Genomic DNA, 15,513 nt, shown 5'->3' on the forward strand with positions numbered 1-15,513 from the left:
AGTTAAACTACCTTCTGAAAAATGTCACTTCTTTATAGCATGATTCTTATCTCACAAAAGTGCAAAATGTGGCTATTGTCCACAGGCCATTTAAAATCTATATGTGACCCTAGCTGGTTTGGTTCAGTGGGTAGAGCATCAGCCTGGGGACTGAAGGGTCTTGGGTTTGATTCTGGTCAAGTCAAGGGCATATGCCCTGGTTGCGGGCTCGATCCCCAGTAGTGGGTGTGCAGGAGGCAGTTGATCAATGCTTCTCTCTCATTATTGATGTGTCTATCTCTCTCTCCCTCTCCCTTCCTTTCAGTATGTAAAAAATAAAATAAAATCTATATGTGTAAATATATAAATATATATGTTTACTTCCTGGGAAATCCCATTTTACTTCTGCAATACACCTACTATTCCTTCTTTCTATTACCAAAGCCCCACAAAACTCCCTTCCTTCCTTAAGAACTGCTTTGTGGTGAGGAGACGATGAAAGCCCAAGCATTCACCTGGACACTTAATTTAATGATGCAAGAGTGGTTATAAGTGAGTCTCAGGGGTCAGGTAGTCCCCAGTTAAGATCCCATTCTGGCATTCTCTAGTATTAGCATAACTGGGCAAGTGGCCGAACTCCTTTCTACTTCAACATCCTCATCTGCAAAAGTGAATTCTTAGAGTACTTACTATAGGTAGGTGGTTGTGCTTTTGGAGGGCTGGATGCCATAATGTGTGTCAAGCACTTAGCGTGGTACCTCGCTTGGCAAAGTGTTCATGCAATGGAAACCATTGTCACAATAAGCAGATGCATACATGCTAACATGTATTCCTAAGAAAGCTGATTTAAAAGAATTATAGCACGAACGATTATATTGCTTTCTCTAGTCATCTTGCTAATCTCTATCTCGGAGACTGTCCTAGAGAAGCCTCCCTGTTAGTTGTGTAGGGGTCAAGTGGCCTCTTGGCTCATGTTTTTTACAATAAATATTGTTAAATGTTTATTGTTGATAAACATCGACTTAATGTGGGCTATAACCACAAGGTAGAAAATAGGAAAAAGGGAGAATGGAACCACTACAGGGACCACCTTTCCTGGATAGAAACCTCAGAATACTGACCCTTTTAAACCTATCTCTTATGTTATAGTTTGAAAGGATCTTGATCAATAATTGAATGCACTGCCTCCTTTTATAAGTGGAAAACTGAGGTCCCAATGTTACAGAGAGAACCCGGGACTAAATTTAGGTCACTCTTCCACTATATATTGTGCAAACCTTTTATTATGAAAACTTTCAAAAACCAGAAATATAGAAAGACTGGAATAATGAGCTTGTACATGTTCATCATCCAGTTTCAATCATTATCAACCCATTGCCTCTCTTGGAAAACACTGCAGTTTTGCATCTGAATCTGGAGTCATTTATAGTCCTTCACAAAGCTGTTTAGAACTACTATCTAACAGAGCACATACCCCAGGCAAAGAAATGTAAAAATAGAAAGTGAAGAACATAGCATAAGAAAAGAAGGCAGACTCAGTAAGTGCCTAAAATGTAAAAAATTTGCTCAAGCTGTTTTTAAAACAGTCTGGAAAACATAGATTTGTTCCGAAAGGACACTGTTCCTTTAAATTACTTACTGATCCCACCCAAATCTTGCACCCTGGCCAAATGCCTGACCACTCTTGCTTTAACTTAGTCTAATAAACATGAATAAAAGATTGCAAAAGATCCAAAGCAAGGACCATTTTTATTTCCCACAGAACAGAGATATATTCACTAGCCAACTCTGTCCCCAACGATGGTCCTTGCTTTGGCCTTTCCGTAACCAGTCTTTAGTTCCTGTTTGACAAACTTTATAAGGTAAGACATAACTGCTTTCTTTTAATCACTTGTAATCAGAGAGGACCACTGTGGAACTGTGGAAGATTAAATTGTTTACATACTTACAATGTGAAGAAAGCTTATCAAAAAATTTTATCCTCTGCTATTACTTTAAATCAATTATTAGAAAAATATGACTAATTATAAAATTTTAAAATGTAGAAATTTAACATTTATTTAAAGTTATTTAAAAATTAATTTTTAATGTACATTCTACTGCATAGCAAAATAATAATGTTAATATCTTTGGGGTATCTTTTTCTTAATTTGGAACATGTTTTTATAATTAAGTATTAACTGCAGAATACTTTAAAACTTGGCAAGTATGGCAATTTGAACAAAGTATTTATACATCATTTTATTTTTAGGTAGAAACAAATGAGATGCACTGTGAATAAAATTGTTAAACTCTGATGAAAGATAATTTCATTTATGAAAAGTATAAAATATAAAGTCTCTTGGAGTTATTGATCCTAATAGTTACTACCAAAATTTTAGGCAAAACTATGGCATTTGGTTAAGTTTAATCTTTTTTCTGCATTTATAAAATTTAGCCAATAGTAAACATAGAAGTTTATATTTCTTTCTCTTAATAATGACATCCTCCCCACCCCGAAACCTGTTTTACTTGTATGTGATATTTAAATGAGAGAAAGATGGGAATTATTAAAAATGGAAGCAAAATAAAACATGGTAAATATTAGAAATAAATGGGCTTTTAAGATGCCAAACTAATATAGATTTCAGAAAGGCAGGAAAACAAAAAACAAAAAAACTACAAAAAGAAAAGTGGAGAGATATAAGCGTGTCCTATGGCCAATATCAGAAAACAGAAAGGAACACCAGACTTTGGTTTGGGGGAGCTAAATAAAAAATGTTAGAGTACATAGTAATAAAATGTGAGACATTGTGATTATTACTAATGATTAAGTTACATTAGTGGACATTGTCTGTCGGAGGTTCAGGTAGGAATTCATGATTATATTCCAAGAAAACTATGAACAGGTGCTTAGTTTTGGAGAAAGATAAGTCTTAATTTAAAGCCAGCATTTTCAAAGCCCAAAAGGAGGCCTACAAATGAGGAAAAAAAGTGGTTTTCTTCTCCTGATGCCACATGGTTATAACCTTTAGGTTTTTGAAGAGTCATCTTGATCATTGATCATGTAGCTTTAAAATCTCTCTCTCTTGTTCTCAATGAGATTAAGTTCTCAGTTTATGAGAAGTTCCTTCTGGTATAGGCTCAACAAAAAGAAAAGTCATATGTAATACCAGGGACATGGTGTTATTCCTTTCCTCCTAAAATGCAATAGCAGCTGTGTTTTGCTACATAGCTGTATCCTTACATTAATCTTCAGAATTAAATTTGAACATCCTTTTGTAATCTTCTCATTGGTTAGCAAGGGGATGTCCTCTGTATATTCTAGTTCCTTAGTACAGCGGTTCTCAACCTGTGGGTCTCGACCCCTTTGGGGGTTGAACGACCCTTTCACAGGGGTCGCCTAAGACCATCGGAAAACACATATATAATTACATATTGTTTTTGTGATTAATCACTATGCTTTATGTTCAATTTGTAACAATGAAAATACATCCTGCATATCAGATATTTACATTACGATTCATAACAGTACCAACATTACAGTTATGAAGTAGCAACGAAAATAATTTTATGGTTGGGGGTCACCACAACATGAGGAACTGTATTAAGGGGTCATGGCATTAGGAAGGTTGAGAACCACTGCCTTAGTACAGTTCTTGTTCTTTCCTTTAACACCCACCTGTCTTCACATCTTAGCATCCCTGGTCTAAAGAGTAGTTGACCTTCGGTCAATTGCACTTGATGTACTTGCTAGCAGGATGTTTGGCCATATTGATACAAAGTCAGCTTAATAAACTTCCTGCTAGATGATCCTATTTGAGAAACAGACAATGGCATGAGCCTTTCATTGGTTCATTCCCAACCCAACAGTTTTGCTTCCCTTGGCATTTCTTCATCTGGCAGGTATGAAAGATTTTCAGTCACTCATCTCATTCTTCACTGCTTTTGCATCCATTTCTACCCCCTACTCAGAGCCTGGAAAAATCATGCTCATGATTTCCCAGTTCCCATTCCCTCAAGGCAAGGTGCCAAAGAAGGAAAAATGTGATTCCTTTCCCAGAACTTCTGAAGTCAATATAATTTAAGCAGGCAAACATTCTGAAACCTTGGTTCAGAATAAGCTTTCTTATCCATTCTTGGGTATACTGAGCTAGCCACACGTGAATCTTTTCTTACCAGGCAAGTGTGTGAATTTAAAGTTATTTCATGTATAGCTGGGCATACTGAGTGATGGAAATGACTGAAGATTTTAATACAGGCTTGGACTTTTTATTGTTAATCTACCCAGAAAAATAGTTTCACATGGCTGTTCAGAAGGGGTGCTTCCTGATTTCAAGTCCCATTTCAGTCCATTAGCTGGAAGAACAGCTGCACAAATCTATTTTTGCTTTCATATTCTTTTGATTTATTGGATATGCAGTTGTGGTCTAGCTTGGAACTCTAGTGGAGATACAGTTTCCAAAAGAAGAGTAGAAAAGAGAAAAGTCAACCTAATTTTTGACTTGACCTCTGAACTCACTGAAGTTGTGAGTACACATAGTAAGACTGAAATGTGGTGGTTCTCTACAGCCCGGAAAAATATCGGGCTGATCAGGAATTAGTTATAATGAAAATGAATGAAACAACCATGTGACAGTCTGAATGTGGAAATGTCAAAGCAGACCCTGTGATTAAACCAGAATGGGACAGAAATGTGTTAAATGGCTCTCCCAACTTCCTGCTTCCCATAATAAAATGGGAAATTCAAACTACTTAGATGTAACTCTTTGATTGATAGTAATATTTACTAATAAATGTTTGGTTATAGTGCCATGATTTATTTGGATTAGAAACTTTTAAAATCTCAATGTGCATATCCTTCTATAAATATGAATGAAAACTCTTTTCTCCACTCACATGCCAGTTTTCAATTCTGCTGGAGTGGAATTAAAAATAGTAAGCATTATATTTTATTATAGTACTTATATCTGATTTTTCTATTAAAGGTGCTACAAGCAGATGATTTTTCACCATCTACCAAAATGTGGAACAGACATTTTGTCTTTTATCTCCTGATTTTGCCAGCTTTTATGAGTCAAACCATATATGGACAAAGAAAGAAAGGATCAAAGCCCAATTTACTTGCAAGGAGAAATGATCTCCAGGGTAAAAAAAAAAAAGTTTTATTTTTGTTTTTAATGATTAGTTTTAGCCTGTTCAAACACTAACATGCATTTTCACCAGTAGCATTTGATGCAAATAACAAACTATATATATGTGCATATATGTGACTTTCTACTTTGATATGATTATATTATGATAGTGAGATACCTTACATACTTACAGGGCATACTTATAAACATCAGAGTTTTTAAAGCACTTGTACATTTATTATCTCGTTTAAGCTCCTCAGTAATCTTATAAAATAGGCATGAGAGAGAATGCCACTTTCATCTTATGGATAAAGAACTGAGGCCCAGAGAGGCCAAGTGGTACACCCAAGGCCATAGGCAAATTAACTAGTCAGAGTGACTAAGATTCAGTCTTAAATTCCCTGCTTTTAAGTTTCTTTCTCCCTTCCTGTAGCGACAGTGTGAGGTGTGTAGTTACTTTCTCTCTTAATTTCAAAAAGTTAAAAAAAAAAACACTCCGAAACTCAAAAACAAGAAGGGGCCTTATTAATATGAAACACACCCGAGAAAAAGGTTGAGTATTATTTACTTATAGACAACTTTGCCCAATGTTTGTTGAATTTGTAAATTATGATGCACTTTTCCCCCTCCCATTTTAAGCAGGTTTCACTTTGGGTAGATGCTCAGAATGTATGGTACTTTTAAAATGATTGCTTTTGATTTGCATGAGTTTACAAGAGAAAAGGAATATATAGACTTGCAAAGAGATTTAGTTCTTTACACCTGAAGCCCTATCTATAAGGTGCCTCTCTTTTACACTTCTCTCTCCACTCAAAAATCAACAACACACAACATATCAGCTCAGGGCTTTTCTTATGTAAAATTGTTTCATGAGTAGGTACAAGCATTTTGCCTAACCTATTTATTCTATTTCAGACTCCACTTGCTTCATAGATGTTGTCTTCATTGTGGACAGCTCTGAAAGTTCTAAAATTGTTCTCTTTGACAAACAGAAAGATTTTGTGGCTAGCTTGAGTGACGAGCTTTTCCAATTGACCCCGGGTCGCTCCTTGAAATATGACATCAAACTGGCAGCTCTTCAGTTTAGCAGCTCCGTCCAAATCGACCCACCTTTTTCTTCTTGGAAGGATCTACAGACTTTTAAGCAGAGGGTCAAGTCTATGAATTTCATCGGGCAAGGTACTTACTCTTATTATGCCATCTCCAATGGCACTAGGCTACTTAAGAGAGAAGGACGTAAAGGTGGTGTGAAAGTAGCTTTGCTGATGACTGATGGCATTGACCATCCAAAGAGTCCAGATGTTCAAAGTATTTCTGACGAAGCCAGAACTGAAGGAATATTATTTATCACCATTGGACTTTCTACTGTAGTCAATGAAGCCAAACTGCGTTTGATATCTGGGGATTCATCTAGTGAACCCATTCTCCTGTTGAGTGATCCAGCCCTTGTAGATAAAATTCGGGATCGCCTGGTAGGTATCTCATGGGTTGGTTTTATAGACATACATCTCATTCTAATAATAATATTCTAATTATAAATTCTGTAAGAACAGATACTGGATCAAAAAAATGAAAGAAAAAAAAAACCTCACTTTGGAGATGCAAAGAAGAATCTTTCCAAAGTCTCTCTCTCTATTTCTTCGATAGTTCACACCAGATACACTGGGAAGTACCAGGCTCATTCTCTGGAGCTGCATTCCTCACTTTATTGCTAGCCAATGCTGGGGATTTGAGGATTAGTTTCCAATCATACACCTCAGGCTCCTGTTTATACATCCTGGGCTCATTGAACACTGCTGACTTATATTCAATTTGAGGTCAACTCATGGTCTGCTATATTTGTATTCAGTTGATCTTTTCCCTTTCCACATGTGCAGAAATACTTTGTCTCAACTATTGACATATTATGCTCAGAGTTCATAGACTCCCGATGAAAAAAACAATTCCTTGTTTCTTAGGTGGTAACAATGTCACCCAATGTAAAATCACCTACCACCTGCAGTCAGCCAACAGTTTCTCCCATCAGATCAATGAGTCCCTCTTTATTGATCTAATTGGCTGTGTTGTTGATGCTTTCTTCTTTGTCGGTTGCTCAGTGTGTGTAAGAACCTTTCCTTGCTGCTTGGTGGAACATAAGGCAAAGCAATCAAAACAAAATCGCTCTTCACCATATTTCTCAATGAAAACACTCCTGGAGAAAATATGGTTGATTTGTTGTGTTAAAAATTTGATTTTCTTAAAAAGATTAATTTTCTTTCGTTCGTTGCAAGACAAATATATCCTTCAGGGACTGAGCATTTCATATGGCTGTTTTGTGTGGGTTGGAAAAAAAACTGAGGATCCATTTCAGAGATTGTTTTTCCCCTTTGTCCCTTCCTCCACTCTTTCCCCCCAACATTACTCTTCATTTTTCACTCAGCTGTTTTCCGCATGAAACCCTGAGTTTTTCTTATCTAAATGATAGTTATCGTATCTTGAGTACTCTGTGTTAGGCATTGTTCTGAGCACTTTACATATTTTATCTTATTCAATGTTTACAACAATCTTGTGATGTAGAAACTATTATTATCATTTTATCACTGAAAATGTAAGGCCGGGCAAAGACCCCAGAGTCTGCATGCTTAACCCTGTAAAATCTTGTGAGAGGGGAAATAGTAGCTTGGGGTGAATGCTTACTCTGAGCTGCTCTTTTGTGTGGAAGCGAACTGTGCAGGGTGCCTGGCTAACTGCCTAGTCCGTCCTGTGCTGTAGTTTAAGGAGTCCTCACCAGGGAACAGAAAACAGAAGGCTCCCGCACGTGCAGGAGAGAACCCTGAGGTTGTGATAATGACTTGCCTGTGGCTGACTGTAGAAGATGCTGGACAGGCTCCTTGTTTGGCCAGATGTGAAGGCTGGGGAAGCTCATGTTCCACCAGACACATCCTCACCAAGAGCTCCTGCCCAACCGGGAACACAGGCTCTTGGCAGCAGACTCCATGTAATACTGTTTGCTCGTTTCTGGGGAAACTAAAATATGACCAAGCATTCTAATGACTCTGCTCTTCCTTAGCATCCTGGGATTTCAGCCTGTTTGTTCAGATGGAAGCTCTGTGAACAAGCTACTTCTTAGAAGGAGAGGCCTCTTTCCAAACACTTCCAGAATCCGAAGGGCTTATCAGGCTCTTCAAAGAAAGATATACCAAGTTCCAATGTTTCCAATTGCCACTTCTAGGAAGCAGAACTTGTCTTTTCATCAGACCATTGGCAAAATTCCTCATCTAATCTATTTCTGTTACATGATTAGTTGAATTTTTATACTTTTTATTTTGAAATAATTATGTAGTTGACTTTTAAAAATAAATTAACTAGGTATAATTTCTGTACAAAACTGCATTTACTTGAAGTACACAATGCCATGAGTTTTGATAGATGTATATACCTGGGAAACCACCAACACAAGTAGGATATAGAACATTTCTAGCACCCCCAAAGTTTTCTCATGCATCTTTGCAATGCATTCTTCCCTCATCCTTGAGCTACTACTGACATTGACTTCTCACTCTAGGTTAGTGTACACATTCTAGAAGTTTACATAAATAAACTCATTCAGTGTGTACCCTTTTGGTAGCAGGCTTCTTATTCCCAGCATAATGATTTAAAAATTCATCTGGGTTGTTTTTTGTATCAGCACTTTATTCCTTTTTATTGCAGAGTAGACTTTAATTGAATTTATGGACATGAGTGTCCACTATGAGTAGATTTTGCAAGAGCCAAGAAAATTCAGGAAATCATTGTACATTCTTAACACCTCTAGTAGAAAATGTCATGTAAGAACCCCATGAAAACATTTCAGTTCTGAATCACCCAAGAGAGGTCAATGATTTTTAAATTGAAATTATTTTTATTGCTGTTTTATTATGATTTACATAACAGTATTGAAACCTAAGGGACTCAACCCGATCTCCTGGATATATTACTTGGTCCTTTAGAAGAGAAAGAAAGATGTGGAGATAAAAAAAATTATTTACTCTATCATCTTTGATGTTAAATTTTCAAAAAGTCTTTATGGGAATAAAGCTTGTGACACATTGGTCTCTTTCTCTGAAGATTAAGAAAACCCCCAGTTTAGTGTATCCCTTCTTTACACACCAAAAAGAGATCAACTTGATAATTGTTCTGTCATTTTTAGAATTCTATGCTTTATTAATTTATTAATTATAGTCCATTTCTCAGTTTTTGAAGGCGTCCTCTCTTTAGAGCCTTATTTCTGTTCTCTGTTTAAGGTTTTGCATTTTGCTAAAGCCACAAATAGTTCTTGTCATAGAGTTTGTAATCCTTGCGACTAAGTTCTTTATTTTCATCCTATTTGGTGTTGTGTTATAACTTCTGCAGCTTCCTCACATTTCCTCTCTCCCCTTCTCATAGCAATGATGCCATAGTCATTCACAAAACTGGCAATTCCATTCTAGCCTTCTCCTTAACACATACATGCCATCATAAAACTCTGACTTCATTAATACTTTTGCTCTAGTGAGGGCTTTTATCTATTTACCCTTTTCATTTAAATTACAGTATCCACATAGACCAGTGGTCGGCAAACTGCGGCTCTCGAGCCACATGAGGCTCTTTGTCCCCTTGAGTGTGGCTCTTCCACAAAATACTACGTGCGGGCGCGCATGTACAGTGAGATTGAAACTTCGTGGCCCATGCGCAGAAGTTGGTATTTTGTGGAAGAGCCACACTCAAGGGGCCAAAGATCCACATGTGGCTCGCGAGCCGCAGTTTGCCAACCACTGATAGACCTTAATTGACCTTCCCTCTGGCTTTAACCATGTTCTCCACACAGCCCACCACTCCGCCTCAGTGAAAGCTCCCACTACGCCCCAAGGCCTCCAGCTCTGCCCTGTGGGCTTCTCTGTCCACTCTTCTTAAAATGTCCTTCCTCACTGCTTCTTTTGTCTTATTGCCCACACTAGTCTTTATGACTTTTTCCTCATAAACTTTGACATATAGAACAGCATTCCATCAAAGAGTTGGTCCTTTGCATTCCTCCCTTCAAAATTATCCAGAAAATCCACCGATTCCAAGAATCTATCTTGTTACCGTGCCCCCCACCCCACACACACCCAATCCAGGATCTCCTTCCCACGCTGCTTGCCCTGAGCTATCTGTTCTCTGTCGGTGGGGCTTAAGATTATAAGTGCCCTTAGGGATGGAGCATTGTTCATTGTTTGAAATTGTTTGAAACAGTCCTATCTATTGTGCAGTTTTGGGTCCACTTTTATTTCCATAGAAATATAAATCCCAACAAACACAAAATCAAATGAGTTCCCAAAATAATTAGTTGTATTGTTATGGTTTTCATCCTCATAGCACACATTTTTAGATAGTAATATGGCAAAGCAGAAATTAAATTTTCAAAGGAAGAGCTAGAAAAGTGTAAAATTACACACCAGGCACAGTAGCACCTAAATTCATGAGTTTAAAATTGAGAAGGACATTGCTTATTATAAAGTGACAAAACTTTAAATTTTTATTTATTTCACTAGTTCTCAAATATTACAATTTGACTTGTATTTCTTTTCCTTCTCTCTCTCCCAGAGGAAATCAAGCTTATGACATGTTTTAGATATTTTCATAATTTGGATCACATTGCATTTTCACTCAATGTTTTTGAAAAAACTTTTATGTTGAAATATGGAGATCCAGGACATTCATTTTAGCTGCTGAATAGTATTTCATTTATTGATCCATTCCCCGAATGATAGATATTTTAATTATTTCCAATTTTTCACTATTAAAACCAGTGAATGTTTAAATGTGTAAGAATTTCTCTAGGGTATGTCTAGAAAAGTTGTCAGGACAACAGGTGGAAACAAGGACTTGTCCTGGGTAGCCTAGAGGTAAACCAGGCACATCTTTAGCTTTCTAGACACAGTCGAAAGTTCCCGAAAGAGGGAATGCCATTTTACACTGAGACTGTGATTGTTTCTAAGTTCCCATTTCTCCACATGACCTGCTGGGTCTTATAGATACATCTTTAAGACATTGTCTGCTTTCAGCCTGGATTGACACATGTTAGTATTTTAAAATCATTGGGTTGAGAAGGGATTGAGAAAGGGGAGAAAGAAGTCCACAGGTGAAACCCTGAATTTTGTATGGATCTGTGGAAAGAATTTTACGGCCTCCAAGACAGTGAAATGGTCAAACTTTCTCATTTTATATATGTTGGAAATGACCTGGAAGGCTTATGTGACTTGCCCAAGGCCACATGAGTAGCTAATGGTGGGAACAGAATGAAAACCCTGGATGCCACTTAATGCCCTAATTTTTCTTTCCATTAAATTGAGCCACTTAAAGCGTTTTGCTGTGTCTTCTTCTATACTATTAGTTTGTATGGAAATAAAAATAAAGTAAAAACAAAACTATAGGGATGTGGAGTCCTCCATAAAAGTACAACTCTGACATATCTTTAACTTCCTCATTACATCCATCATTTTTTATATTTTGCAACAAATATTCTAGTGCTTTTGCTTTCGTTTTCTATTTTATCATATGTATGTTATCCCTTCTGATTCAGTCATAAGGCATTAATTTGATACATAATACCTACCTTAAGAAAGCAACAATTCTATCTGTAAACATAGGTTAATTTTCCCCCAGGGTTTGACTTCAGACATGGCCTTCAGTGCACTTGTTAGATAATACCCTAATTTTTCTAAAATTAGGAATTTAAAGTAATTTTGAAAAATATTCTGGCTAACTAGTGTCTGTGTGGGTAAGTGTGAAGTAACACTGAACTTAGGTGGCTCAGCCCAAATGGGTGACCCTGGACAAGTCACAACGCTGCAGACCAAGTTTCCTTATTACAAAATGAGAGGTTCAACATGATTGACTTCTAAGGCTCACTCATTAATATTTCACGAAGTCATAACCCTATAACTACTGTTTTAATACTTCCAAACAAATGCATATATGCATAAGGATGGAAAAATAAAAGAAGAGAAAGTACACAATTATATATTCTGCCTAAGTCTTTGTAACTAAAAGTAAGAAATTTCTCATTATGACTGATTAAACTTGTAGCCAAATTAAGCTTTCAGCCAGATCATAGAGATGATAAAGGAAATCAAAGATAAGCATAGGGTGCAATGGGATGGTCTTAGATAACAAAATAGCTTTAATGTTAGTTCTCTTCATGTCTCTTACTGTTATGTGGCTCAGAGTATTCCTTGGGTGGTTGGCTGGTAGGGTTTATTGCTTTCACAAGGTTAAAAAGGCTGAATTGCTATTCTTTGTAGAAATTGCATATCCCATAGGGAATAATTAAGACTAATGAGAAGTTGGAAGCAGAACCATGAATTGAGTTAATGTTTCATTCTTTTTCCCTCCTAGGACATCTTGTTTGAAAAGAAGGTAAGAACCACATTCTTTGAATTACTCCAAAAGCTCACATTATTAAATCAGCATTATAATTCACATTTGGAGATAGGTGTGACTAAAAAATGCTTACCTATATTTAAAAAGAGCCACTCTATTTCTAGGCCACCATCTAATTTCTTTTAGGCCACCATATCCGCTGCAGGTTGGAAAATTAGAAAAAAAATTTAATGTGATTTTAGAGACTGATTTTAGAAATTAATGATAACCAAATGACATAGTTTTTGCTTAGTTTGATATGACTTCTTTTATTCTAAGCATGTCTCTGACACCAACTACTCGGGGTATGGGGTGGGGGAGTCCTTCATTTTGGGAGGTGTGCCTGTAATGGGCAGGGTCAGGGAGAGTGTTCCTGGCTAAGAGACAGAGTGCAGAGTTGCCCCCTGCTGCCTGCTGATTGACTTTAAGCTCATTTTTCCTGACAGTGGCAGAGGAAGCTGGCCCATATTTGTTGGATAGTAAATTACTTAGCACAGAGATGACCATCAGCTTGCTGAGGACTCCTGTACTGAACATGTGTTTCTTAACATTAAAAAGTTTGGAACGTCTGAACTTTGTTCGATAAACTGCTTATTTAACATCAGAAAATTTACATGTAATCCTATATAATAAAGAGCTAATATGCTAATTAGACCAAACAGCAGAACAACTGTCCAGACAATCTTCTGGACGCAGCCAAGGGCCGGCTGAGGCAGGCAGGGCTGTGAGGGCTGGCCGAACCCCTTGCTCAAATTTTGTGCATCCAGCCTCTAGTATTGCATAAAATAACAGGAGCGAACCAAACCTTGTAGAGCATCTTTCACTGAATTATACGTGTTCAGATAAACCATTTTTATGTGCCATTAAGACAAGAAAACACTCTGGTAATTAAACTATGATATAGTGCCTTCTTAATTACGATTTTTCATTTTATACTTATGAGTATAAAAGAGTCCTTTTAGATTTATTTAGATATAGATTTTTAGGCCCTATATTGCTTTTGTACATACATATATGAAAATATATAAGCAAGATAAATTGGTTATTTCTAAAATTTCTTCACATTCAGAGTCTAAATCTGCTGAATCACTTTTTGTCTGGGAGTCATTGATGTACTAGTTTTTCTATAAAATACTGGTGTCCGTTCCATCAAAAGCACTGGCGATCCAGAATTTCTTGCGTGCTGCAGTAGTGCTTCTGGAGTTTTCTTCCATTTCGTTCTGTAAGTTGAAGTGCTAATGCAGAAAATAGCAATTTCATCATGTCCGAGCTCTCTCTGATTTCAGAGATGCTATCATGAGGAAAAATGTGCATCTTAGAATTGATTAAATATGGTTTAAGTCAAATGTTTTCCTTTGCTGAGTAAAGGACTCTTTGATATTTGTATATTATTGAGCTCTGATGTGTTATATAATAGAGAAACAGCAGAAATTCCAAGAGTCCACTGAAAATGTTTATCCTTCCCATTTTTAAACTAGCAACTAGATGTCATATATATATATATATGAAGAGATAGGTGGTCTCCTCAATTTAACCAAGGCAATGTTTAATAATACTTTAGCTTATTCAATTATGTTCTTATGAGGTCTGAATTTTCCTAGAAGAATATATTAGGAAGAGCAAAATCTCCATAAACTTGTAAGATAAAATTCCTTCAAGGGAGTGTTTCATTTAGTAATGTACTGAATGAGATTTGAAATGCTCTGTTTCACTATGTGTTAATATTGTATTTTATTAATGATTCAGTGTGAACCCAAGACTTGTAAATGTGAGAAGGGCGACCCAGGCGAGCCAGGCATTCCGGTGAGTATATTTCTCCTTTGAGCTTAGGGTCAAGTCAGGAAGTCCTAGCAATGATCACTCTACTCACACTTGAAAATACCAGGACTATTCTGTGCTGTTGAAAAGCAGTTGCGTGCAAAAAGCAGCAAAAAAGGAAATGTTTTTTCTCTCTTTTGTTCCTACAGGGATACCTTCTGTCCTTAGGAATAAGCCTGGGATTTTACTGACCTGAACTAAGGTTTAAAGTGATTAAATTGTTCCCCCAAAGGTTATTTCAGCATCACTTCTTATGTGGCAATTGGGGCCAGAATTTCTCAATACTGAAGTGAAAATATAAAAAGATCACTCAAACACTCAGTGCTTTAGGCAAAGCTTTGTTTGTTCCACCTGGAAACAAGCGACACAGACCTCTTTGTCTTTACACTCATCTAAGAGCAATGCCGCGTGGCCTTGTGTGGAGGAAGCCCAGGTCAGGGAGCCTTGGGGAATAGAGTGAATTCTGTGACATGGAATAGCATTATGATGACTGGAGATGCTGAACATTTCTCTAATAGCAGATCATCCGATAGCATCTATTCTTCCTTTTCAGTATTTCCTTTATTTGATTCCAAACCTTAATGTTCAGAAGCACAGTAGAGATATTTCACAAAAGTGCATGGATAAAATGTTTGAACTAACACTTATATTTGGGGATGGGAAGGGAAATGCGTGCTGTGAACTTCTTAGCCTATGACACATGTTACCTTGAGACTTGAGTCCTAAGCTTATACGTTTTCAACCCTTCTTCCCAATCAAGGCATTAGAAAGTGGGGATGTTTGTCTTTTTTACTTCAAAATACAAAGTTTGATACATTACATGATAATGTGACGGCCAGTAGAAGCTGACTTTAGCCAAAGCAAAGGCTTAAATTTCCCTTCCTATAAAGTCTTGGTTTATACTTATTACACCAAGGGATTACCAGTGGAAGGTTTACTTGTGATATTCAATTATGTTTTAGAATGAACAGTAGCAAAACTTGCCATAACTGAGCTAACCTGACAGTTTCAGTCAATCAATATTGTTAGAAGAGATAGTCCCATGTTGTAGTAAGGATAAAGAACTGTGTCATGAACATTCATTGGGTGCCCCCAAAACCAGTTCTCAGAAAAGTGAGCTTTTTGATGGTTTGAGAATAAGAAGATGAAGCACCTTTCTGGAATAAGATTTGGAGAATTCTCTTCTTCCGTCTTTGGAGATTGT

General features: G+C 36.9%; 1 protein-coding gene across 1 annotated transcript in view; it reads left to right on the top strand.

The window, feature by feature from the left end:
* Positions 1–1,722: 1,722 nt before the first annotated feature.
* Positions 1,723–15,513, top strand: part of COL28A1 (collagen, type XXVIII, alpha 1) — a 141,181-nt gene continuing 127,390 nt past the window's right edge. The window contains exons 1-5 of the mRNA XM_005876149.2: positions 1,723–1,841; positions 4,947–5,106; positions 6,009–6,565; positions 12,468–12,488; positions 14,238–14,294. Coding sequence (XP_005876211.1) covers positions 4,983–5,106; positions 6,009–6,565; positions 12,468–12,488; positions 14,238–14,294 — 759 coding nt within the window. The 5' untranslated portion in view covers positions 1,723–1,841; positions 4,947–4,982. The remainder of the gene's footprint in view (positions 1,842–4,946; positions 5,107–6,008; positions 6,566–12,467; positions 12,489–14,237; positions 14,295–15,513) is intronic.

This window comes from Myotis brandtii, unplaced genomic scaffold (assembly GCF_000412655.1).
Source record: "Myotis brandtii unplaced genomic scaffold, ASM41265v1 scaffold48, whole genome shotgun sequence".
Taxonomy (NCBI): Eukaryota; Metazoa; Chordata; class Mammalia; order Chiroptera; family Vespertilionidae; genus Myotis; species Myotis brandtii.